Raw genomic sequence first — 26,500 nt, 5'->3', positions numbered from 1 at the left:
ACTGAATATACCGAGATGCCACAATCCTGCACAGCCCATGTGTTTTTATTTATAAACTACAACAAAATGCGAAGCCGATGGTCTGCGAATCAGACCATGTGTTATTGTTTTATCTTGCCTAAATGTCAAAACTAGTACAATTATAGCTACATCTTGAATATTTCTTTTATTCTTTTATTAAATTTTTTCTAAGGAAAATGAACCATGGTTTTATTGGGCCTATGGTAAAAGTATACATAGAAGCAGTCGCTAATGAGGCATCTACTGCTATATATATCTATGGCCGCAGCCCGTGCGCGGAGACCCCGCGCCATCAGAGCAGCGCTGATGCAGTGGAAGACACACAAGATGGCGGCGATCGGCGGATAGACGAACATTCGCGTAAACACTCGAACCGTTCCGTGCTAATCTGCGCTGTAACGAGACCAGAAGGCGGTTAAACACCCGAGGATCATGCTGCTCGGATCGGTCTGGATCGTGTGAGGTTCGGCTCATTCTGAGGGTTAATTAACGGCTTTCCTGAGTTTAAGATGACCGATAGGAGGTAGCGTCAGGTTTAGGTTTAGTGTTGTGATATAAACTCTTGTCTTTCCGAGAGTCCGATCAAACCGGACCCAGGCTCCGGCTGGTTTCGTGTGGATTAGTCAGGGTTAGGATGAGCGGCGCCCGGCTGCGCGGGTCTGAGGCGAGGCAGTGCTAGGCTGCTAGCTTTGTGCGCTAGCGATGCGTCAGGACTGCTAGTGCTGCTTAAGCTGGTTCGGTTCGGTTCGGTTCGTGCGGGAAAGATGAGCGACACCCGGCGGCGGGTGAAGGTGTACACGCTGAACGAGGAGCGGCAGTGGGAGGACCGGGGCACCGGGCATGTGTGCTGCTCGGAGCCGGACTCGCTGACGGTCACCGGCGAGGCTGACGGTAAGAGACGCGTCTGTCGGAGCTGCTGCCGTGTTGCAGCTCGTCTGATGAAGTGTGTTTGTTCTTCTGTAGGCTCTCTGCTGCTGGAGTCCAAGATCAACCCCGACACCGCGTATCAGAAGCAGCAGGTGAGTCCAGCAGCCCTCACCTGACCACTCGCCTTCATCACCTACAGAGCGAGTCGAAGCTTTACAGTATTCAGGAGGAACCGTGTGTAGTGATGCAAGAGGACCGCAGTAAACACTCGGTTCATCTGCGATTCAGTGATCATCATCCGGCTCGGTTCAGTTCAGATGTGACCCTGGAGCACAAAACCAGTCATAAGCTGAATAACTCATCTCTCCATTGATGTATGGTTTGTTGGACAATATTTGTCTGAGATGCAACTATTTGAAAATCTGGAATCTGAGGGAGCAAAAAAATCGAAATATTGAGAAAATCACCTTTAAAGTTGTTCAAATGAAGTTCTTAGCAATGCATATTACTAATCAAAAATGAAGTTTTGATATATTTACAGTAGGAAACTTACAAAATATCTTCATGGAACGTGATCTTTACTTAATATCCTAATGATTTTTGGCATAAAAGAAACGATGATAATTTTGAGCCATACAGTGTATTGTTGGCTGTTGCTACAGATACAGCTGTGCTGCTTATGACTGCTTCTGTGCTGCAGGGACACGTGTAGTCTGTGTGCGATCAAGTTGAGGATATCGCTGGAAATGAAGAGTATCGGTTGGTGTATAAGCGCCGGTCTGAAGGTGTTGAGCCTGTGGTTTTGTCTCCTCAGGACACGCTCATCGTCTGGTCCGAAGCGGAGAACTATGACCTGGCTCTGAGCTTCCAGGAGAAAGCGGGCTGTGATGAGATCTGGGAGAAGATCTGTCAGGTGGGTCTCGGTCTGACGTTTGGGGCCTTCTATTATTCTGGTAATCGAGTAATCCGTTCATTATTCTGACGATTAATCGGATCATTTTAGTCGCTGTTTTGTGCTAGTAAAAATAGATCCAAGCGAGCAATAGCTTTTAAAATGATTTGCAGTATATATGTGTCTGGTGCAGGTGCAGGGCAAAGATCCGTCCGTGGAGATCACGCAGGACCCCATGGACGAGTCCGAGGAGGAGCGGTTCGAGGACACGCTGGAGTCGGGTCACCTGGTGGAGCTGCCGGCCTGCGAGCCGGGCTGTCTGGAGGAGCTGGCGGAGCTGGTGACGTCGGTGCTGCCGTCGCCCGTCCGGCGCGAGAAGCTGGCGCTCGCTCTGCTCAGCTCGGGGTACATCAGGAAGCTGCTGCAGCTCTTCCGGGCGTGCGAGGAGTCGGGCGACCGCCAGGGCCTGCAGCACCTGTACCAGATCGTGCGCGGCCTGCTGTTCCTCAACAAGGCCACGCTGTTCGAGCTGATGTTCGCCGACGACTGCATCATGGACGTGGTGGGCTGCCTGGAGTACGAGCCGGCGCTGCTGCAGCCCAAGCGGCACCGCGAGTTCCTCACCAAGACGGCCCGGTTCAAAGAGGTGATCCCCATCACGGACTCGGAGCTGCGGCAGAAGATCCACCAGACGTACCGCGTGCAGTACATCCAGGACATCATCCTGCCCACGCAGTCCGTCTTCGAGGACAACTTCCTGACCACGCTGTCCTCCTTCATCTTCTTCAACAAAGTGGAGATCGTCAGCATGCTGCAGGTGCGTCGCTTCACGTCGTAGATTGAAGACTGTGGGGCAGCTGGCAGATAGATCGCAGGCGTGGTCAGACAGAAGCTGCGACGCTCGTCTTGTGGGTGAAGCACGGTTCTGTGGTCAGGAGGAAATCTCCAGATACATTTAAAATAGAAAGATCAACGGCATAGTTACTTTTTGTTCATCGCGTTCATGATGATTTTCCTCCATAAAACGATAACGAGAGTTTAATAAATGTTTGATATGTTTATGAGCCAGAAGTGGAACGAAACGGCGCTACTCATTAAGTACACTTTTGATAATCGATTAATCTAATGTTTATTCAAACAATTAATCGTTTATTCATGAATGAAAAAGGAAATATAATAAAACTGGCTTTAATATTTTTGTAAGATAGGATCCTTCTTTGCTTGACCTGACAATTATAATCATATCAATATTGAGAAAGCGGTAAAGAGTAGCATTAAAACGTTCTTCTTTAACTAGTAGTCTAATTTTCTACCATACATTTGAATAAAATTAGCAGCTGGCTAACAAATAGCTTTGTGGCTGGCTCACTCAATCTGAACTAAACGATTTTATGAGTAATTTACTACACGTTGTCATACAAATAAGCTGAAATGACTGTATTATTAAGGCTAAATGTTTTATTGGTCGTGGGCTGGTCTGCTGTCCGACCGGAGAACACGCGTGACGTGAGCGGGTCCAGAGCGAGTGCACAGCAGTCACTTACATCACTCAGAACTCACTCGAACCGGTCAGATACGGCTTTGGCGGCCACCAAAAAATGTTCAATGCAGGAAAAACCCTGGCCTTTGATTATTCAGCTTTTGCAATAGTTAAAATATTTAGTTATACATTCTAATAAATAAATAAAGGTAATCACTATAGCTTTTGAAAGTCATATTATGTAATTACAATTATTTTGCAATTAATTTAATCACATAAATATATTAGGCACACAAAATGAGATGACAGACAGAAACTCTTAGTCACCATTTAATTAGCGATATAAAAAAGTATCTGAATTCTCCCTTTGTAAGTCATATGGATACGCAACAGAATAAAGGCAAGCGATAAGACACTTTATTTTTGGATAAACTATTTTATTCACAACACAATCTCTCTTAAAATACCTTATAGGGCTATGATCATCACAACAGTCCTGCGCTAGAGCAAGCTTTGATCTCATCACGTTACTGTAATCAGATGCGTTCTCATGCTGTCAGTTTGAGAGGAAAGCACACCGCTTCAGGTTCGGCTGCGTTTGCTCTGAAGCGCTGCGTGTCGTCTTCTCTTGAGTTGCATCCAGGAGGAGGACTACAGCGCCGCGCTGGTCACACCGCGTTACTGCAGGCTCTTACATTACCTCATGAGATCAAACCACTACTCCTCGATAGGGCTGCGACAAACGATTATTTTGATAATCGATTAATCTAATGATTATTGGACCGATTAATCGACTAATCGTTGATTATTTCACTGATTAATCAGTAGACTTTGATTATTCAGCTTTTGCAACTAGTTAAAATATTAAGTTACACATATTCTAACATAAATAAAGGTCACTTCAGCTTTAGAAAAGCATATTATGTAATTACAATTAATTGGTAACACTTTACAATAAGGTTCATTAGTTAACATTAGTTAACATGAACTAAGAATGAACAATACTTCTACAGCACTTGTTAATCTTAGTTGATGTTAATTTCAGCATTTACTATTGCATTATTAAAATCACATAAATCATAAGTTGTTTTTTAACATTGGTAAATGCACTGTGAACAAACAATGAACAACTGTATTTTTATTATCTAACATTAACAAAGATTAATAGTTAAATGTAATAAATGCATTGTTCATTGATATTAATTAATACATTAATGTTAACAAATGATACCTTACTGTAAAGTGTTACCAATTCATTTACAAATAGATGTATTTGGCACAAAATGAGATGACAGACAGAGACACTCTCTCACCATTTAATTAGCTACATGAAAAAGTAACTGAATGACACATCTTGCACATTCTGCCTGACATCTCCTTTTGTAAGTCATATAGATAAGAAACTTAATAAAGGTAAGTGATGAGACGCTTTGGATAAACTATTTTATTCACAACATGTCTTAAAATACCTTATAGGGTTATGATAACCAAAACAGTCCTGAGCTAGATCAAGCTTTGATCGCTTTAAACCAAACGGTCACTAATTAAACTACACATCGTTGTAATCAGATGCATTTTTAACTGCTGCTTTCACACTGCTGTCAGTTTGTGTTGTGTTTTTGTTACTGAGAGGAAAGCACAATATATATTTACATATTCATCAAACGCTGCTCAGGTTGGGGTGTGTCTTCTCTTGAACTGCATCCGGGAGAGCTGAATTAGTCTTGCGCTACAGCGCCACACTCGTCGAACCGCAGTATTGCAGGCTCTAGCATTAGGTCATATGAGATCAAACGATTACTCGACGACAAAAATATTTCTCGACAATTTTTGGTTATCTATAATGTGGACTAATGGTTTCAGCCCTACTACTCATTTGATCTGCGCTGCATGGACCGTTTATCCACCCGGCAGCGGTTGCGAGCTTCACTAGAGCAGCTTTACTCACTGATGAGTGTTCAGCTGTACTTAGACCTGATCTTGAAGCAGCTTCACATCGGCGCGTCTGCACTAAAGAGCTGCTGCACGCTGCGAGACGAGGCTTGCGCTCAAGTTTCGGTGCAGTTGACAGCATTGTCACTTGCCTTCGGGTCATTGTTGCATCGTCACAATGTATTTATTTGCACGTCTTTAAGCCATTCGTTCCTCGTGCTCCAGAGGGTTCCTGTGCGCTCGGTCACGTCCACAGGGCGCGCTATAAAGCCGTCTTACGAGTACCATATTGAGTTTGGTACCAAACAAGCTCAGTAGAAACCTGCACGGCCTCAAACATAAGCCCCAGTCCGGCCCGAGTCTTTTTCTCTTTCTCTCTTCCCTCTTTACTTTCTAAAGTTAATTTAGAAATATGTTTGTTTTTTGTTGAAGTGTGTTTTTTTTTGTTTGTTAAATTCAAGTTTCTGTTTTTGTAGTGGCCAGCTGCAGACAGTGAGTTTGGTTAATCTAGCCTTCTCAAATCATCACTTGACTAAAATAACATCTATATAAAATACTTAAAGCCTATCACAATGTTAGTTAAATGTTTGTGCGGAGAGTGGAGTTTTATTCCTATTGTAAAATAATGGAACATTAGGTCTTATATTTATTGGTCAAATATATTTCTTCGTACAAACAAACGAAGGCTGTGCTTATGAACGCTACTTTACTTTAATATGTATTATACAGAGACCAGATGAAGAGAAAACACCATCTGAGCTCTTCTGAAGACATATAATCTGCCAGCGCAACTCAACCAACGTCAATCCACACACTTTTATAGATTTTCAACCGGTTGGGCGTGCATCGTTACATCCCGAAATATTTCAAATGATATTTAAACCCTGTGAGCCTGCAGAGGATTTCTAGTGTAAATGTGCTAAAGCAATGCTGTACGTGTTCAGTGTCTGTGGAGTAGATGTGCCGTCACTGGCTCACTCTGATCTCTTGCTGCTGAATGCCATTTAAACTGACCATATAATAGACGTCATGAATTCAGATTAATGCCTCAGCTCAGCTGGTTTTTATGAGTAATGAATATGCTTGAAATGTGAATCTGATTTATTGAATCCATTAACACTCTGGAGGCACTGTACCTCAAAATACCATGATGCTCCTGAGCCACCAGACTAATGCCTGTCCAGCATCAAATACACCGACACATCTCTGTTACCCTGATGTTTAGAAGCTCTCGCATGAGAAGTGATGCAGAATAAGAGCGTCTGCTCAGACTGAAGGTGTGGAGATGAGATGAGGTGTCAGTGCTGTTGTCCTGCGGTGTGTGTGTGTAACGCTGAGTGTGTGTGTGTTTCAGGAGGATGAGAAGTTCCTGACGGAGGTGTTTGCTCAGCTCACAGATGAAGCTACAGAGGACAGCAAGAGGAGAGAGCTGGTACATCACACACACGTATGTTATAAACCCGTCACACACACGCCAGGCGTTCACGCCTGTCCTCTCTACGTCTGCAGGTGAACTTCTTCAAGGAGTTCTGTGCTTTCTCACAAACGCTGCAGCCGCAGAACAGAGACGCCTTCTTCAAAACGCTGGCCAACCTGGGCATCTTACCGGCGCTGGAGATCGTGATGGTGAGTGAGCCGCTGCTGAGTGCAGGAGGTGAGCGTCCTCAGCTCGGCTGACGTCTGTGTCGCGTGCTGTTGTTTTGAAGGGCATGGATGACGTCCAGGTGAAGGCCGCAGCCACAGACATCTTCTCGTACCTGGTGGAGTTCAGTCCGTCTATGGTGCGCGAGTTCGTCATGCAGGAGCCGCAGCAGGCCGACGACGTGAGTATCCGCCGTTCCCTGCGTGTCTGCATCACTGGACCTGTGCTTCACAGCAGCAGAGAGTCTTTGTGTCCTTTAAACACTTCTTACTAGTAGCTCCAGCTCTGAGGGCCAGAAGATGTGACCGTGTGAGCATGAGCAGGATAAAGAGCTGAAGTGTGGATTTTTGCTGAATAGAACAGATAATGGAGTTTGTTGCTGGAATCATTTATCGAATGACTCTTGCTCTCATGACAGATTATTCAAAACCATTAAGGCATCACTAAGACTAATTAAAAATATCATTTAGTATTTTGACGTCTCCAGTGATTTGTCACCGCACAATTAAGAGCACCAAAACACTTTTATTGTTTGAATTTTGTGACCAAATGACCAGAATTTAAATGAGACTTCAAGCATTGCTGCAGCCGTGTGTAGTGAAGGTTTCTTCACGTGTCAGAATAAGAGATGGTTCAAATGAAGATCCCAGTGCATCATAAAGCGGATGTTTTTGTGTGCTGGTGTGTTCAGGACGTGCTGCTGATTAACGTGGTGATCAAGCAGATGATCTGTGACTCGGACCCCGAGCTGGGCGGTGCAGTGCAGCTGATGGGGCTCCTGAGGACCCTCATCGACCCCGAGAACATGCTCGCTCCGGCCAGCGTGAGTACAGTCTGACACAACACTTTCACTTCTGACTCGCCAGAGAGTCGCCTCCCACGCTTGTGTCTGGATGAGCAGAAGAACATCCTCCACTTCTGTGTGTGTTTGGACAGAAAACGGAGAAGAGTGAGTTCCTGAGTTTCTTCTACAAGTACTGTATGCACGTGCTGACGGCTCCACTGCTGGCCAACACCGCGGAGGAGGACCGAGGTGAGACACACGCCTGCTCGTCTGCAGCAGTCAGCCGTCTGTGAGCGCACATATCAACACGTGTCTGTCTGTCCACAGATCTGACGGAGGGAGCGGCTAAAGTCAACCCCGTGTGTCCAGGTACCCGTCTCCTCTCAGTGAGCTCACTCTGCTGTAGAGGTCTTCTCGGGACGTGCAGAAATTATTTTTTGACCCGAGACAGACCTGATGAAATTAGACGCCGCTCCGACTAGGGCTGGGAAAATAAATCGATGATTTTCCGAATGCATGGCGAGTCTTTCTGGAGTGGATTGTGAGCGTAGTTTTGAACAGCAGGTGGCGCTGCATGCTCCAGAATCAGCCGTACTCTGCTGCACTCGAGTCTAAAATAATCATTCATAGGATTGGAGAAGGTTGAAGTGAATCACAAGGGTGTTCACAGTGTGCTGTGTTTACATTAATCTGGCGTCATAAAAGCATTGTGATCCGAGGTGAGATTACAGACTCAGCCGGACACACAAGTGCTCTTCAGCGCTCTTCTTCATCAGCGTTTGAGTGCGCAGATAAAACTAGAGCAGAGCGCCATCTCATGTTAACATATAAGCTCGGAATCCATTCCAGAGAGAATCATGATGCATTCAGAAGATCGATCCACGAAGCGGTTCTAAGTCTGACCCGATGGCATTTATTTTCAAACCCGTCTGGACCCGATCGTAAACAGCATTAGCATGTGCACAGTCTGCAGCCCTGCACCGTTGGCCGCTGCTCCATTACTTTAATTTATCTAGTTATTTATTATTGCTGTATATTTTTGCCTGTCTGATGGATACATTATTTAGTTCGGCTTTCAATTGTGACCGGATTTGAAAAATAAACATGATAGCTTGATAAGAAGTAAATTGACAGCCTCATAAATCATTGATTTAACAACGTTATTTACCTCGTCTCCGGTGAAGGGCTTCTGCGCGCACAAAAGAACAGCCCTGCATGAACACAGCGTGATGAAGCGAGTGGATTTTCCTGATCTCATATCTAGATGGATTTCGAGGTTACAAACGTAGACTCTGTTCCGTTTCTACGTGCGTTTCTCAAAAATGAACTTAGCACAGGTTCACATCCGTGATAGTTTAAAGAATTCAATTTGGAAAAAGCACATTATATTCCAAATGTCCAAGAATATTATTTTAAGTACCCGAGGCCACCAGTACCGAACCCGACCCGTGTCCGAGGCACTCGTAGAAGCTGAACCCGCTCAGGTTTGGGATCCGAGTGAAGAGCTCTAGCCTGTGTGTGTGCTGTGTGTCAGATAACTTCCAGACGGCGCAGCTGCTGGCTCTGATCCTGGAGCTGCTGACCTTCTGCGTGGAGCATCACGCGTACCACATCAAGAACTACATCATGACCAAAGACCTGCTGAGGAGGGTGCTGACGCTCATGAACTCCAAACACACCTTCCTGGCGCTCTGTGAGTATCTCTCAGCTAATGCACCCACTTTAACATTCTTGGCCCGAAACCGAACAAAATGAAACACTGAACGGCGCACGGTTTTTCACGTTTTTCCCCATGCATTTTGCCCATTGTTGTTTTTTTTTCATTTTTTTTTTTAGTCGCTTTGGATAAAAACGTCTGCTAAATAACTAAACGACTAATTGTGCTTTGTTGGTATAAAAAAACAAAAAAATTTTGGTTACTTAATTTATTTACATTTACAATTTCAGTTAAAATGAATGTTAGATAAATAAAGACAGTATTTTGCTGCTTTTGAGACCCCCTTCTTGAATGAGGCATGCGATTGTCTAAAGGCAAAAAAGAAGGAAAACTGGACACTTTGAGCAGCAAATCAGCATATTATTATGATTTCTGAAGATCATGTGACTCTGAAGACTGGAGTAATGATGCTGAAAATACAGCTGCGCATCACAGAAATACATTAGTTTAACACATTCACACAGAAAACAGACCTTTATTATTATATTTCACAATATTACAGCAGCCTTGCTGAGCAGAAGAGAATTCTTTTAAAACATTAGAATATATTACAGATCCCAATTTGAAGACTGTGTGAATGTTATAATAAATGTATTAATAGAACTGTTATTGTCTTTTTTTAATTTTACTTTACAGAACAACAGTAAAATTAGTTTCAGTTTCCTCACGTTTTGGACTTTTAACCCCATTCATGCATGTATTAGAAAACACGACGTTCTGCAATTTATGTACTAATTGTTTAAAGGGGTCCTGTTATGCTCTTTTACAGAGTCTTGATTTTGTTTTGGGGGTGTACTACAACATGCTCTCATGCTTGGTGGTTCGAAAATCCCATTATTTTTCACATAATTTACATTATTACAACACCTCTCTCTCCAGCCTGACACAAACGGCTCGATTAGTTCCGGGTTTGATGAAGTGAAAACGAAGTGTGTTGTGATTGGTTAGCTGTCCCGGTGCGCTGTGATTGGCGAACAGCTTAGACGGTGTTTCAGTATTGCCCCGCCCCTTGCCAAAACCGCAAGTTCGTCAATATTGCCATCAATTCAGACCCCAGAATATCGAACAAGAGGATCACGCAGAAGCTTTGCACGCTCGGATATTACAAGACATATTAAAGTGGTAACGTTGTTGTTTTTTTTTTTGACAATCACATTTTAGATGGAATGTCAACAATGGCTTAAAAATAACTGCATGTACAGATAAGTGCAACGGTAATATGTATTATGTTTGTTAATTCTAACATTATAACATGAATTGCAGTGAAACTGTTATACAGTTTAATTTATACCATAGTCCCACAGAGTTACACTATTATATGCGGCATATATATGCAGATTAATTCTCTGCCAGCAGGAGGCGCTGTTGGAGAGCGAGGTTTCCACGGCAACGCTGTACACAAGCAGCGCTCCGCTCACAAACGCTGCTTTATCAGACATTACATGCAAGATTAAATGAAAATGACAAACAACATTTTCTGAAGACAGTTGGTTTCCTTCAGAAATACAGTGATATTAAAAACACCCGCACCGGGTTTTGATTCTGAAACGTGCAGTGCTCAGCCAACCGTTCTCCGCCCGCCAACCGATTTGTGACGTCACTAACACCGGAAAACAACGCTGTAGTCCAAACGAGCCGTTCGTTGTAGTTCTTGAAAAGGGATTTTTTAAAAACGAAACGCCTCCCTTTGGAGTTGACTTTGAGATTTGTAACTTTGTAGATCTTTTTATGCCCAAACATACACACTACACACCGACTAACATTCACAAAGTGAAAAAGCATAATCGGACCCCTTTAAGGCCATTTGGTGATTTCAGTCATCGCACAGTAAGCAGCCAGTCTTGCTCTTCTCATCAGAGACGTGTGGTGCAGTGTTTGTAATGCAGGTGATTGTGTTTGTAGGTGCGCTGCGCTTCATGAGGAGAATCATCGGCCTGAAGGACGAGTATTACAACCGCTACATCGTGAAAGGAAACCTGTTCGAGCCGGTCATCAACGCACTGCTGGACAACGGCACCAGATACAACCTGCTGAACTCGGCCATCATCGAGCTCTTCGAGTTCATCAGAGTGGTGAGTGTCCTCTGATCCGCTCGTGTCTGACCGCTGCGGTTGGGAATCCAGAGTCACTTCCAAGTCCAGAATCAGACACTTGTTGTAAAATTAAGATTTTAATTCCGCCGATCAATTCCTGTGCGCATCTTTTATTTTTAGCTGGCGAAAAGGGTTGTTAAAAATGTATTTGTCTTTGAATCATTCATTCAAGAGATTCATTCAAAAACACTGATTCATCCAGTAATGAACCGAGTCAATCTTGAGTGAGTCATTGAATCATTCCATCAGATTTTTCTTCAGAATTGTGAGAACTACAACCTCCATTAAAAACTAAAGTGTCTCAATTTATCCAGAACGGTGCAGCTCTACACAAACAGCTCTTAATAGAGTCCGGTTTTTATGTAATTTATTTTTAATTTTTTCATGGTATTCAGCAGCAATTAAATGTTTTGCAAAAAGAGACACAGAATAAATGTTTGATATCTAAATGTTTGACTTGATTTTTAACCACAGTCGAAGCTAGGAATCGATGAGCAGAATCTGAATCAGATATTCAAACGATACCCAACCCTACTGACCGCTGTCCTTCCGTTACCAGGAGGACATCAAATCTCTGATTGCACACATCGTGGATAACTTCTACACGGCGCTGGAGTCCATCGAGTACGTGCAGACCTTCAAGGGTCTGAAGGGCCGCTACGAGCAGGAGAAGGAGCGTCAGAGCCGAGGACTCAGCAGGTGCTCCGTCTGCAGAAGCACACTACTCTGAGCCACACATTTATCCATTATTTTGACTTCAAATCCAAACCTTGTTACTGAAAATGCTTCCTCAGCACAGTACAGTAATACAATCTTTCATAGACGTATTCACATTTAAACTCAATAAATATAAACCACGTATTACTCGATGCGTTTGACTTCTAGATTGTACATTAAGTCGCTCAAGCAAGTGGCAGCACATTTAAACACAGCATGAAGCCTATTTTTCTAACGTTAAAAGTAGGCTATAACCAATATTAAATAAACTCCGCACTGACAGAAACAGTCGGCTCTCGTGCCTTTAAATCTTTATTACGAGCGATCCCTCGGGTCTTAAAGAGTGTTGTTTTTCTACTTCCACAAGTGAATTATGTTTCCTTGTTTGAAGTGAAGTGATCTATTTATAGTGAAATTACTATATTTTCGTGTCAATCCATGTTCATTTTTATCACTGTCACTTTAACCCTTGTGTGTCAATTAAAACAAGTTACACGCAGGTTCACACATGTCCAAAAACTCATACAAATTTGAAGCTTGGGAGCACAGACTTGAGTGTGGTCTCATTTTAAAGAAGACCCTTGACAGATTAAAAATGTTGTAAAAATTTTAAACCAAAAAAGTTAGAGCACCAAACTTTTCCCATTAGCTTCAGCAAAGCTCCGCCGCTGCACACAGCGCTGGGATGTGATGTACAGTACAGTACGATGTCTCTCAAACATTACACACACAATTACAGCTGCATTATTTATCCACCTGACTCTGTAATACAGCAAAAGCAGAAAACAGGATAAACATTTTTGTCCTTAAGGTCCTGAGAGGATCTTTTTTTTTTTTCTAGTGTAAAATAGATTTTTTTTAAAGGAAATGAGGGCAAAATATTAAAATTCCAATAAAACACCTGTACAAAAATGTATTCAGTTGGCATTAACACAGGCAAAATGATTAAAAAAAAGCCACAAATGTCCATAAGGTCTCAGAAGGGTTCAGTGTGTTCTGCAGACCGTGTGCACGCGGAACACGCTCTGCAAACGGAGTAATGTGACGCTGGTCATCCTCTCACAGGTATCGCAGGGACGCCCGCTCCTTCGAGGAGGACGAGGACATGTGGATGAACGAGGACGAGGAAGAGGAGGATGCCTCCGACGCAGGGCTGGACAAGTGCAAGAGCGACTACGGGAAGTTCATGGAGAGCGAGAAAGGTATCCGTGCAGGGTTTCTGTGGGCTTCAAGTCTTTATTCGCTCCTCCACAAATTAAGGCCTAGAAAGATCTTACGTTAGAGTCTTGAATTCATAAGGACATGGCCTTAAATGAATATATTCCTCTTCCAATACAAATACCTAAACGTCCTTAAATCAAGACACATTTACTGGAGATGCAAAATGAAGATATTACGTCTTGTTTTCTGATAAATTAAACAATTGAGTTTGTTTCAAACTAGAACAAAAACTTATTTTCTCTTTGAATTTCGTAGATTTTTCTGCAAACTTGCTTCACTTTGATCAGTTTCACAAGGCTTCTCCAGTAATATCTTGCTTTAAGAGTCTGTAGACATTTGCACTAGAAAACATTTTTTATTTCATTGTAAAATGAATTAAAGGTAATGGCGATCTGTTGGAATTAGAATTTTTCAAACTTTGAAGTGTTACTAATAAGACATTTGTTTAAAGACCGTATTGTTCCTTAAATGATCTTCACTTGGTCTTAAAGTCTTAAGCGAGGCATGGTGAAGGCTGCAGAAAGCTGCAAGTGGCTGGTGTTTTGTGTTTTCAGTGAAAGAGAGTCAGGACAAGGAGAACCAGCCCAAGCGCACGGCGAGCGGCAGCTTCAAGTTCACCTTCTCTCACTCAGCTGGAGCGGCTAACACCGCTAACGGCTCCAAACCTCCACCCTCCGCTTCCTCCAGCAGAGCTGCAGCGCCACCTTCAGGCCAGGCCCGGGTACGGCACGCACTCACATGGACGCTGTGCAGGGGGGGGGTATCGGGAACGCTTCCAAGTGTCCAGAACCGGGTATTTGAGACGTGCACATCTCGATTCTGCTTAAATCGTTTATAATCACATTCAAATGTGAACGCAGGAATCGTTAAGTGCAGGAACGGAGAGAACTCTGTTTGTGTGCAGCGCAGAGATCAGAGAACAGCGTCTCGGTGTGGGTTCCTCCTGTGTCCGTTCTCCAAGCGTTCCGTGCGTTTCTGGGCTGGATCTGACTTCTTTCATATTTATCGACCCGTATGCAGAAAACTACGTCAGTATATCATCATTTTAGTCTTAAGTGAACGTAAACAGATGAGAGAGAAAACACTTGTGTGTTTAGATCTGCGTGCGTTCGGTGTTAAAGAGACAGCAGCCTAATAAACGCTCCGCCTGTCATTAACGTTACTCAAAGAACTGAAGGAAATCACTCGCTGATCTTTACTGAATATCTTCAGTAACTTTAATCAGGATTCATCTAGATTCTATTTATGAAAATAAAACTAGTGTTCTTAAACTTTTAATCACCTACACGTTTCTGTACCTGAAATTGGTTTAGTCATATTTGTGCTATTACTAATTGATCTGATTGTTCCTATTTTATTACTGACTGTTTACGTGTCTTTAACACTAATATTAGAGGTTTATATTAGTCTAGTTGTTTTCTGGCGGCTGCTGGTTTTTGCTCGTGTTATTCAGCAGCAACAGAACGCTTCGTAAAAACACTTTATATATGGGATGTTTTATCTTATTGGAAACACAACTAGTAATCGATAAGACCTGGAATGGATACCTATGTTTGAGTGTGTGGTGTTCTCCTCCGAACAGACCGGGCTGGTGGGGCTCGTGGACTACCCAGACGATGAAGACGAGGAGGAGGAGGAGGAGGAGGAAGAGGAGGAGGAGAGCGCTGACGAGGAGCAGTCGCCGCGCAAGAGGCCTCGTCTGGGCTCGTAAAGCCCGGCTGCGCTCACACTTCCACCCCAGCTGAACCAGAGGAGCTTCCAGTGAGCCAATCGCAGCGCAGCAGGGGCTGATGGGAGCGCCGCGCAGGCTAGCAGGACTAGCCGCACTGATCGAGCTGGATCGGCTCGGACTCTGAAGAGCTGCTGTCGTCGCGGCCCAAGTTCAGTGACATCGGCGGATGTGGCTGCTTCCTTTTTTAGTGATTTCTTCTGGACGCTTGTGTTTTTTAATGATTGGCGGGAGATCTCGCCGGCGCGCGAGCGTTATTAACCTTTATAATCAGACGTCTGGAATTCAGGCTAGAAGGTGCAGCGCTGATGGTTTTAAAACACATTAAATTGCAGTAAATGTTTTGATTTGTGTGATTTGTGGCGCAGACGTCGCTCCTGATCTGAGGACTGATCTGAGGTCAGCTTTGGCTCGTCGGTCGCGCTGCGAGAGAACACCGAGTGTTAAACCAGGCTGATCGGACTACATCTTTCAGATGCCTAGATTAAATATTAAAAGCAGTTTTAGTTTTTCCCTCATTTTTGTACACTTTCCTACTAGCACCATCCGTTAAAGAGCATTTGTATGAATTTGATATTTTTTACAATTTTCAGATTAAATTTGGTCCTGCAATTAAACGAGGTTGTTCAGTATTTTGTGCCGTGTTTGAGTAGGTCTGATAACAGAGGCACAGTTTACCAGAAGCATGATCGGTTATGATGACTGAGCAGGGATCGATCTCGTACCTTTGACTCCGTCAGCTGGACGACCAGTCGACCCTCGAGTCCAGAAGGACCCCTGTATCCTGAGCTTGGGACAGACGTGTGTAGTGCTGTCCAGAACCACAGACGCCTGCAGCTCAGTCATCGTCCGTTTCTCAAGCCTCTGGCAGAATATCATTCAGGTCACACGTCTACACTTCCTTTTAATTGATTATTAAATAGTTTAATGCAAGTTTGTACATGCTAGTTTCCATGACGGAGTTAAGAATATAAATCGTTTCATTCGTACCGGAGCTGCATGTTTCTAATGATTATTAAACCACAAACACACACTCTGCGAAAGCGGCAGCACACGATGTGTGAATCCACTCGCTCGCGCTCATTCATACAGAATACCAGAGCTGCTGTAATTAGAAATAAAGAAAAGTAAAAAAGCAAAAAAAAATTAGAATTTTATTTCCTTGTGTATTTTTTTACATCTTTATTTCCACATTTCTTTATTTCTACATCTGTGTGTCCGTAGGGTAATGAGGTCACAGGGACGGCTTGTGGAGCCCAAACGAAGTACAAGAAGTGTAGCCTACATGACGCGCATCTACAGCCTGTCGATAGAGTGATGAATGACTGAGATGGGCAATATGACCAACATCTTATATCACGGTTATTATTTCAGTGTCACGTGGGGGGTTGTTTCGGTGCAATCTGTGATCGTGTGTATTTGCTGTGCAATCGCTCTTTTATGCGTGCCTGGTTTTTTTGGGTTTCACTTTCAACGCATACAGCGCATGTTTCCAGGATTCAGAATAGAAGAGGCATCGGTTACTGAAGAAGATCTGTCGTCTCGCGCCGCTTCTCGTGTGGACCGTCACCGCATCAGCTGACTATAATGGGTTCTTTTGGTGTAGATACGGATTAATCGCACGTCTTAGGCTGGAAATATCCAGAATTAGGTCAAACAAAAGGTGTCCATGTTCCGGAGCTAGCGGAACACACGCCATGCATTGAACACCAGCATCATCCAAACAGCGCCTGACGTGTGCCTCAGCTTTTTGAGCTGTAACCAACAACCAAAAACAACATTGACAGCATCAGAAACAAACCTGTGAACTGATGTCCGGGGAATTTAAAAAAAAAAAAAAAAGTATTAAATGCATGCATCATGAATATGGAATGCCACGATTCCAATTGATAAATTCAGTTAAAATAATAAAGAGCTGTTACTAGTAAAAATCCACTCAAGTGTCAACAGAAGCCATCAGAGACATCATTACTGAATGCATTTACACTGCAATTAGCCTACAAATGCATAAAATGTTATGAAATTGTTTTAAATTTTGAAGGCAGAAATATGTTAGGCAATCAATTAAATGATGCGTTTAATATGAAACTAAACCAGACACTAGGTGGCGCCAAGTCCCTATTAATGAGTGAGTTGAATCCATTCAGCGGATTCCTTCAAACGGGTTACACTGATTACGAAAACACCACTTGTTGCCGCAGTTCAGCTGTGGATTTGTTTCTGTGATCATTATATGTAGGCCTTGGTGTTATTTAAAAAAATCTAATAAAATCTTTTCGTGACAAAATGATCAAAAAGATGGCAGGTAGGGGACATGTTCGGGGGAGCACGATCACAGACTGCACACTTCCCAGCCGAAACAACCCCCCACGTGACACTGAAATAATAACCGTGATATAAGATGTTGGTCATATCGCCCATCTCAGTCATTCAGTCATTCATCACTCTATCGACAGGCTGTAGATGCGTCATGTAGGCTACACTTCTTGTACTTCGTTTGGGCTCCACAAGCCGTCCCTGTGACCTCAAGCTGACCCTCCACTACTCTGACTGAGACACGACACACCCTCCTCATTACCCTACGGACACAGAGAAAGAAATGCGTAAATAAATACATAAATATAAAAAGTAATAAATGTGGGGAAAAAATACATATGGAAATAAAATTATGAACTTTATTTTTGCTTTTTTACTTTTCTTTGTACATTTATTTATTTCTAATTATGGCAGGATTGGCATTCCATACATTCACTCCTTCCACTGTATCAGTGGGTCATTCTACAGAAACGTCCACTTTTGGTATCGCAAGATGGCTTCAATTTATTTTTTTAACTTGGACCACATTATTAGATTACCTTTTGATTTTATGAATACATATAAATGACAGCTTAATTTAAAAAAAAAAATTGTGCAATTATTTCAAGACCACATTAAAAAACACACAAATAAGCTGTTTTTACCCCTTGCAAAAATCAACATTTTAACTTTCATTATTATGCTACACGTATGGACTTAGAGTGCATTTCAAAATCAGCATAACACTGGAAGCATTCTTTTACATTACAGGCCACTTGTGCAAGAACATCAGTTTATCTTTTCTCCTGGCGCAAGCCGAGATGTTTGCAGTAATGACGTCTCAGTCTCGTCTTGCTGTTCGTTGTGGGACAGAAGGTCAAGGTCCACTGGGTTCTGTTCCTTCAGTCTCTGCTGGATTCACTCATTATCCAGTGAATGGCCAAAAGATGACCCCATTAACAAAGATGAATAAATACTGAACCATGGGGTTTTGAGGTCATTGGGCAGAAAATCTGCTGAGAAGCTGAGGTGCAAAGTGATCAAAATTCATCATTAAAGTCATTGATTATATTGATGGAAGAGAAACACTGTATAACTTGAAAGCACATATATTCTAAATGCAAATATTGCCATTAGTGTCCAATGTGTGTTGTGTTGACACGAGCAAACACTCTCACAATTCAACCCCTCTGTTCTGTCATCCAGGAAAAGCACACTTTAGCACCATTTAAAAAATAAATAAACCAAGACCTAAAGTCAAGTCAAGTCACCTTTATTTATATAGCGCTTTTACAATACAGATTGTGTCAAAGCACTTAACAGTATCAAATTGGAGGATAGAGTGTCAGTAATGTATAATGATAAGATTAAACACTCAATTTTCAGTGAAAGGCATTTCATTATTGAATTCAGAGATGTCATTGTCTAGCTCAGTTTAGTTTAAATAGTATCTGTGCAATCAAATCGGCGATAATCGCTAGAAATTAAGTGTCCCCAACTGAGCAAGCCAGAGGCGACAGCGGCAAGAAACCAAAACTCCTCCGAGACAGAATGGAGAAAAACCTTGAGAGAAACCAGGCTCAGTCGGGGGCCAGTTCTCCTCTGACCAGACGAAACCCGCAGTTCAAAAGTTTATATTTCTATTTTAATTTTGTTGCAATTTCTAACAATAGTAGTATTATGTAGTTAGGTATTTTATTATATTTTTAGTTTTATTGTATTTAATCGAGGTCATCACTGGGGATATATCTCTGGGGGTCATCTGGGTGTCCTGGTCTCCGCTGACGATCAGGGCTGTAGACATCATCTCTTGGTGCTGATCCACCATCTGATCGGATACGGACTGAGAAACAGACTAGGAAAGAAACAAACAAATATTAGCGTAGATGCCATTCTTCTTACGATGTAACGAGTACATCGTGTGTTATGGGGAGTGTTCGGTTCCGGTTGATCTAATTAATGCAGCCTAACAATCCTTTAACGGATTTGAATAATAGAAGCGTATTAGTGTGTTATGTGTAAGCCAGGCTAAAGAGATGGGTCTTTAATCTAGATTTAAACTGACAGAGTGTGTCTGCCTCCCGAACAGTGTTAGGTAGACTGTTCCAGAGTTTGGGTGCTAAATAGGAAAAGGATCTGCCGCCCGCAGTCGATTTTGATATTCTAGGTATTATCAAACGGCCAGAGTTTTGAGAACGCAGCGGACGTGGAGGACTATAATGCGATAAGAGCTCGCTCAAGTACTGAGGAGCTAAACCATTCAGGGCTTTATAAGTAATTAACAAGATTTTAAAATCTATCCGATGCTTGATAGGGAGCCAGTGCAGTGTTGACAGAACCGGGCTAATATGGTCATATTTCCTGGTTCTAGTAAGGACTCTAGCTGCTGCATTTTGGACTAACTGTAGTTTGTTGATCAAGCGTGCAGAACAACCACCCAATAAAGCATTACAATAGTCTAACCTTGAGGTCATAAACGCATGAATTAACATTTCTGCATTTGACGTTGAGAGCATAGGTCGCAATTTAGATATGCTTTTGAGATGAAAAATGCAGTTTTACAGATGCTAGAAACATGGCTTTCAAATGACAGATTGCTATCGAACAGCACACCTAGGTTCCTGACTGATGAAGAAGAATTGACAGAGCAGCCGTCAAGTGTTAGATAATGTTCTAGGTTACATGTGGGGTTTTAGGTCCGATAATTAACACCTCTGTTTTTCAGAATTTAGCAGTAAAAATTACTCGTCATCCAGTTTTTATATCGACTATGCATTCCGTTAGTTTCTCAATTTGGTGTGTTTCACCGGGCATGACGAAATATAGAGCTGAGTATCATCAGCATAACAGTGAAAGCTAACACCATGTCTCCTGATAATATCTCCCAAGGGTAACATGTAAAGCGTGAAAAGTAACGGCCCTAGTACTGAGCCTTGAGGTACTCCATACTGCACTTGTGATCGATATGATACCTCTTCATTCACTGCTACGAACTGATGGCGGTCAGATAAGTACGATTTGAACCATGCTAAGGCACTTCCACTAATGCCAACAAAGTTTTGTAGTCTATTCAAAAGAATGTTGTGGTCGATAGTGTCGAACGCAGCGCTAAGATCCAGTAGAACTAATAAAGAGATACAACCACGATCAGATGATAGAAGCAGGTCATTTGTAACTCTAATGAGAGCAGTCTCAGTACTATGATACGATCTAAATCCTGACTGGAATTCCTCACAGATATCATTTTTCTCTAGGAAGGAATATAATTGTGAGGATACTACCTTTTCTAGTATCTTTGACAGAAAAGGGAGATTTGAGATCGGTCTGTAATTAACTAGATCTTTGGGGTCAAGTTGTGGTTTTTAATGAGAGGCTTAATAACAGCCAATTTGAAGGTTTTGGGGACATATCCTAATGACAATGATTAATTAATAATAGCCAAAAGAGGATCTATGACTTCTGGAAGCAGCTCTTTTAGTAGTTTAGATGGAATCGGGTCTAACATACATGTTGTTGGTTTAGATGATTTAACAAGTTTATACAATTCTTCCTCTCCACAGTAGAGAATGAGTGGAATTGTTCCTCAGGGGTCTATAGTGCGCTATCTGATGCGATACTGTAGCTGACGGCTGCAAGGATACAATTTTATCTCTGATAGTATCGATCTTGGAAGTGAAGTAGTTCATAAAGTCATTACTGCTATGCTCTTGGGAAATGCCGACACCTGTTGATGCTTGATTTTTCGTTAATTTAGTCACAGTATTGAATAAATACCGAGGGTTATGTTTGTTTTCTTCTAGAAGAGACGAAAAGTAATCAGATCTAGCAGTTTTAATGCTTTTCTGTAGGATAGGGTACTTTCCCGCCAAGCTAAACGAATTACCTCTAGTTTAGTTTTCCTCCAGCTGCGCTCCATTTTCCGGGCTGCTCTCTTTAGGATGCAAGTGTGCTCATTATACCACGGTGTTGGACTCTTATCCTTAATCTTCCTTAAGCGTAAAGGAGCAACCGCATCTAAAGTGCTAGAAAAGAGAGTCCATAGTTCCTGTTACATCATCAAGTTGTTCTGAGCTATTGGATATGCTGAGGAACTGAGATAAGTCAGGAAGATTATTTATAAAGCAGTCTTTTGTGGTTGAGGTAATGGTTCTACCATATTTGTAACAAGGAGTTGGCTTTACAGCTTTAGCTATATGGAATATACAGGAGACTAGATAATGATCTGAGATATCATCGCTCTGCTGCAAAATTTCAATGCCACTGACATCAATTCCATGTGACCGTATTAAATCTAGAGTATGATTTCGACAATGAGTAGGTCCTGACACGTGTTGTTTAACACCAATTGAGTTTAGAATGTCTATAAATGCTGATCCCAACGAATCTCTTTCATTATCAACATGGATATTAAAATCACCAACGATTAGGACTTTATCTGCAGTCAGCACTAACTCCGATAGAAGATCAGAAAATTCTTTAATAAAGTCTGTATGGTGCCCTGGTGGCCTGTATACAGTAGCCAGTAGAAACATCACAGGGGATTTATCATTAATACTTGTTTCTTTGGATAACGTTATATGAAGCACCATTACTTCAAACAAATTATACTTGAAACCCAACCTCTGAGAGATACTGAAAATATTGCTATAAATTGTAGCAACACCTCCCCCTTTACCTTTTGGACGCGGTTCATGTTTGTAACAGTAATCTTGGGGTGTAGACTCGTTTAAAGTAATGTAATCATCTGGTTTTAGCCAGGTTTCTGTCAGACAAAGCACATCTAGTTTATGGTCAGTGAACATATTTACAAAAAGTGCTTTTGAAGAAAGGGATCTAATATTCAATAAGCCAAGCTTTAATGTGTTTATCTGTATTATATCGTTTTTTTATTTGTTGAACATCAATTAAATTGTTACTATTACTTTGGTTTGGATGTTTTCTGTATTTTCTAGTTCGGGGAACAGACACAGTCTCTATAGAGTGATGTCTAGGTGAAAAAGTTTCTGTGTGCTGAGAGTTAACTGACTTCTGTGACGTGAGGCGGCTAGCAGACGGTCGGTTTAGCCAGTCTGTCTGCTTCCTGACCTGGGCTCCAGTTAGTCAAGTACAAACTCTAAGACTATGTGCCATATTTCTAGAGAGAAGAGCGGCACCACCCCAGGAGGGATGAACACCATCTCTTTTCAACAGGTCAGGTCTGCCCCAGAATTTCTTCCAATTGTCTATAAAGCCTATGTTATTCTGCGGGCACCACTTAGACATCCAGCCATTGAGTGACGACAGTCTGCTATGAATCTCATCACCACGGTAAGCAGGGAGCGGACCAGAGCATATTACAGTGTCTGACATCATACTTGCAAGTTCACACACCTCTTTAACATTATTTTTAGTGATCTCCGACTGGCGAAGTCGAACATCATTAGCGCCGACGTGGATAACAATCTTACTGAATTTACGTTTAGCATTAGTCAGCACTTTTAAATTTGCCAAGATGTCAGGCGCTCTGGCTCCTGGTAAACAATGGACTATGGTGGCTGGTGTCTCTATTTTCACGTTCCGTACAATAGAATCGCCAATAACTAGAGCACTTTCATCAGGTTTCTCAGTGGGTGCTTCACTGAGTGGGGAGAACCTGTTTGATGTTTTGATCGGAACGGAAGAGTGGTGTTTTGACCCGTGACTAGGCCTCCTCACAGTCACCCAGTTGCCCTGCTGCACGGGCTCAACCGAAACCGAACAATGTACAGGACTCCCTGAACTAGTCGCATCCAAAGCAGTATCTACAGCCCTCACATTCTTACTGTCCTCATGCGTGGATGCGTGTCTCTAGAGTGACAAGCTAACGGCTAACAAGCTGCACTCGCGGTTTTAAAAGCGGACGATCAAATTAGTTAGATTAGTTTGAAAGATAACACCAGAAATATGGTGGGAATTAAGTTATATATTATCACTTTAGACAAAAGGGAGTGAAAGTAAGGTAGAGATTCAATAAAAAGCGAAGGTACACGAAGCTACAAACACAAACCTCTCAGCAGCACAACAGACTGAAGCAATCGATCAGGAGCCAAAAAGCATAATGAGTGTAGAATTAATAATGAAGCTTGCATACAGCATTCCTCTGCTTGTACACAGTGCATGCTTCTCCACCGCTTCGTCCTAGTGTACCTCCAGAACCTGACCCAACATCTCCACCTCAAGACTCATCTCTGTCCTGGACAACAGACGCCGTTGTCTCCTGATCGTACCCTCCGGCTCCTCCGGGACGCTCCTGGTTCACGCACCGATGTCAAGCATCTCAGAGACACCTTGCCAAGATCCTCCCGTCGTCCGTTCCCTGCCGGCCGTGTTGGGAAGGTTACTCTGGACATGTAATAGGTTACACTTTAGAATACTGTTCCATCATTACTGAATAACTGCACAGGAACACCTCCTGGTGTGCTGTTATAATACATAAATGAAGATTTTGTTTCATTAATATTATTGCCTGTAACATGTCTGTGCCGTACCCAAATCAAGAATTAACGACCATTTCTACAGCCATAGTGAAGATACAGCAGAGAAAGATCGAGAGCGCAGACCAACACTGAACCAACAAATTATCATTGAATCAATGTTGAAGTTTAACATCGATTTTTTGTCAGGTTTGCACCCTGAAATAATGATGAAAAATAGATCAAGATGGTCATAAAATCAACATTTCTTCAACGTAAATTAAATCACTTATTTAACATTGAATCAACAGAAACATTATCAAATCAATCCTGCTTTTACTCCTTTCAATCAGAGAACATGCAGGACTGCAATTAATATGGTTTTAAAATAAAAAAGTCACTCAAAGTAAACAGTTTACATGCAAAAATATTTATTTTTGCCCCCACACTATTTGAACAGAAAAATAACATTATATTCAAGTAAAACAAGTGATTCTTTAAAAAGAATAAATAAATAAAAAACTTGGTGGTGTCTTCAAAACATATAGGCACGGATTCACAGACAGGGCTTAGCTTAAGCCAGAACTTGGCCTTAAATTAGGATACATAAACAGCTTTTATAAAAATGCAATAAATAAATAAATAAACATTACTGGTGTGCATCTTGAGACAGGCAATGCCAATGACATTAAGATTGGTCAGAGCCAGTTATTTTCAGTTAAGACAGCTCAAACATCGGACTAGCCTTGTGAAACTGGGAGACAGAGCTTAAAATACACTTTACATACAGAATATGGTCAAATGAATGACAAGGTGACTTAATTACATGGAACAGTTCATTCTGAAGTTATAAAGCAAATGCCAGGAGAAGAGCCTGTAAAACTGACAACAAATGCAAACTGCATCTGCAAAATGGAAGTAAATGCAAATGGACAAAGGGGAAATGTGCTGTTAATTGACTTCCCGTCAGCTCATCCAAGCTGTGGCTGTGTTTCTTCTCCAGAAGAACAGTAAAGAAGACACGAAACCAGTGTTTGATTAACCTAATAGCTATGTTTTTCATTCTGCATTTGTCCCTGTTTGTAGCCCATCAGAGCGACATCTCCTGGGTTTGCTCACGTCAGGGAAGAATGAATTTCTGATGATTGTTACCTGTGACAGGTGTTGCATTTTCAACACTGAAAAGCACTGAATTATCAGCATTGATCCAATATTATTTAGCATTGAATTTTCAACCTCAACCAAAATGATGAATCAATGTCACCTTGCCATCAGCAACCTCGCCTTCTCGCATCTGCAGCGCTTTAACTTTAGATCTTCTCTATTCTTGGAACAAAATTAATGCTTAAAGTTGATTCAGTATTACTCTTAATGAAAAAATAAATCCCACACAACATCAGCAATACTACAATGACAAAGTATTAAACATAAAACTGTTATTAACAGAACGAATAAGACCTGCGTTGTAACAAATATTTTGTAACAAGGTTTTTGGATTTTCCTTTACTTCAAACGACTGCTTTGGCTCATTAATAATAATTTACGCTTTACACTATGTAAAGAACATATTATAAAATGACCAATTTATGGTTGTGCAAATTCAAACGTTCAACATTTTTTTTTAATAATTATTGACCTAGAGAGTCTAGAGAATAGTTCTGCATTGATTTGATTGATTTTGAGTTGAAAACTAAGGCTAGTTCACAGAAGTAGGATTTTTAAAAATAATCTCAAATACTTAAACAACAGTTTGATTGACAGCAGTGATCCTAGAGGCAAAGTTGATCAGAATGAGAAGATCTATCGTATGCTATGAAGATATAGTGTATAAGTGAATATTATGAACATTTTATTGCAATTTGAGGTCATTTACTAAAGAAATAGTGTGTTTCAGAGGCCTTTTTCACTGTTATAGCGCCACCTACGGTCCAATCTCCTTGAATATCGGCATGCATGTTAAGAGTCATCTGACACATGTTTTCAACAAGTTTCGTAAAGTTTTGAGTTTTCGTTTAGGTTTTATAGGCTTCTGGATATATTTGGCCACACCCCTCTTTATTAAATGAGCCAATTATAGCTAACAAAAGGACAAAATTCAACATTTTTTCGATAATTATTGATCTAGAGAGTCCAGAGATTATTGCTGCAGTGGTTTGATCGAGATTGAGCAAAAAAACAGAGACTAGTTCGCAAAAGTAGGTTTTTAACATATTTATGAATAATTAATGAAATATTTATGAATAATTAATAAATGATTGACAGCAATGGTTTTTGAGGCAAAGTTGTTCATTATGAGGAGATCTATCAAATGATATACATATTGTGTGGATTTGTGAAACGCCACGTGATTACAGAGCCAAAATAGCTCGTTAGCACCAACTAGTGGCTGATTTCTTTCAGAATTCTTACAGACCTTTAGGGCCGTGAGTCGAACATGCCCACCGAGTTTCGTTCCGATCGACCACCGTTAACTTTTGTTTAATAGGTGTTTAAATTTCATTGGCCAATGGCAGCCATGTTTTTTGAGATACGCAAATGACCTCATATACACTCGTGCCCCTTTGGACCAAAACGCTGTATACCAATTTTCCAGTCGATCGGACTAACGGTCGCGTAGTTATAGCTGTTTTTATGTTTTTCCCTCTTACAGCGCCACCAAGTGGCAGAGCTGCGCAATTG

The 26,500-nt window shown here is 41.8% G+C and overlaps 1 protein-coding gene across 3 annotated transcripts; it reads left to right on the top strand.

Annotated features, from left to right (window-relative positions):
* Positions 1–293: 293 nt before the first annotated feature.
* On the top strand, positions 294–15,975 carry ppp4r3b (protein phosphatase 4, regulatory subunit 3B). Of its 3 annotated transcripts, none has more exons than XM_058795926.1 (16): positions 294–912; positions 985–1,040; positions 1,703–1,841; positions 1,954–2,597; positions 6,547–6,624; positions 6,702–6,818; positions 6,899–7,015; positions 7,526–7,657; positions 7,771–7,867; positions 7,946–7,987; positions 9,153–9,311; positions 11,238–11,407; positions 11,988–12,127; positions 13,211–13,347; positions 13,921–14,159; positions 14,271–14,905. In XM_058795926.1, exons 1-16 carry the CDS (start codon positions 786–788, stop codon positions 14,499–14,501), a joined length of 2,625 nt encoding a protein of 874 aa, XP_058651909.1. In that variant the 5' UTR covers positions 294–785; the 3' UTR covers positions 14,502–14,905. The 3 variants fall into 3 exon arrangements, with proteins under 3 accessions (XP_058651909.1, XP_058651910.1, XP_058651911.1); XM_058795927.1 differs by having other exon boundaries at positions 295–912; positions 1,703–1,801; positions 1,974–2,597; positions 14,271–14,902; XM_058795928.1 differs by lacking the exon at positions 14,271–14,905 and adding an exon at positions 14,949–15,975 and having other exon boundaries at positions 296–912; positions 1,703–1,801; positions 1,974–2,597; positions 13,921–14,063.
* The last annotated feature ends 10,525 nt before the right edge of the window (positions 15,976–26,500 follow it).

The sequence above is a fragment of the Onychostoma macrolepis genome, chromosome 13 (assembly GCF_012432095.1).
Source record: "Onychostoma macrolepis isolate SWU-2019 chromosome 13, ASM1243209v1, whole genome shotgun sequence".
Classification (NCBI taxonomy): Eukaryota; Metazoa; Chordata; class Actinopteri; order Cypriniformes; family Cyprinidae; genus Onychostoma; species Onychostoma macrolepis.
Note: the sequence above shows the minus strand (reverse complement) of the source record. Positions and strands in the feature narration are given on the sequence as shown.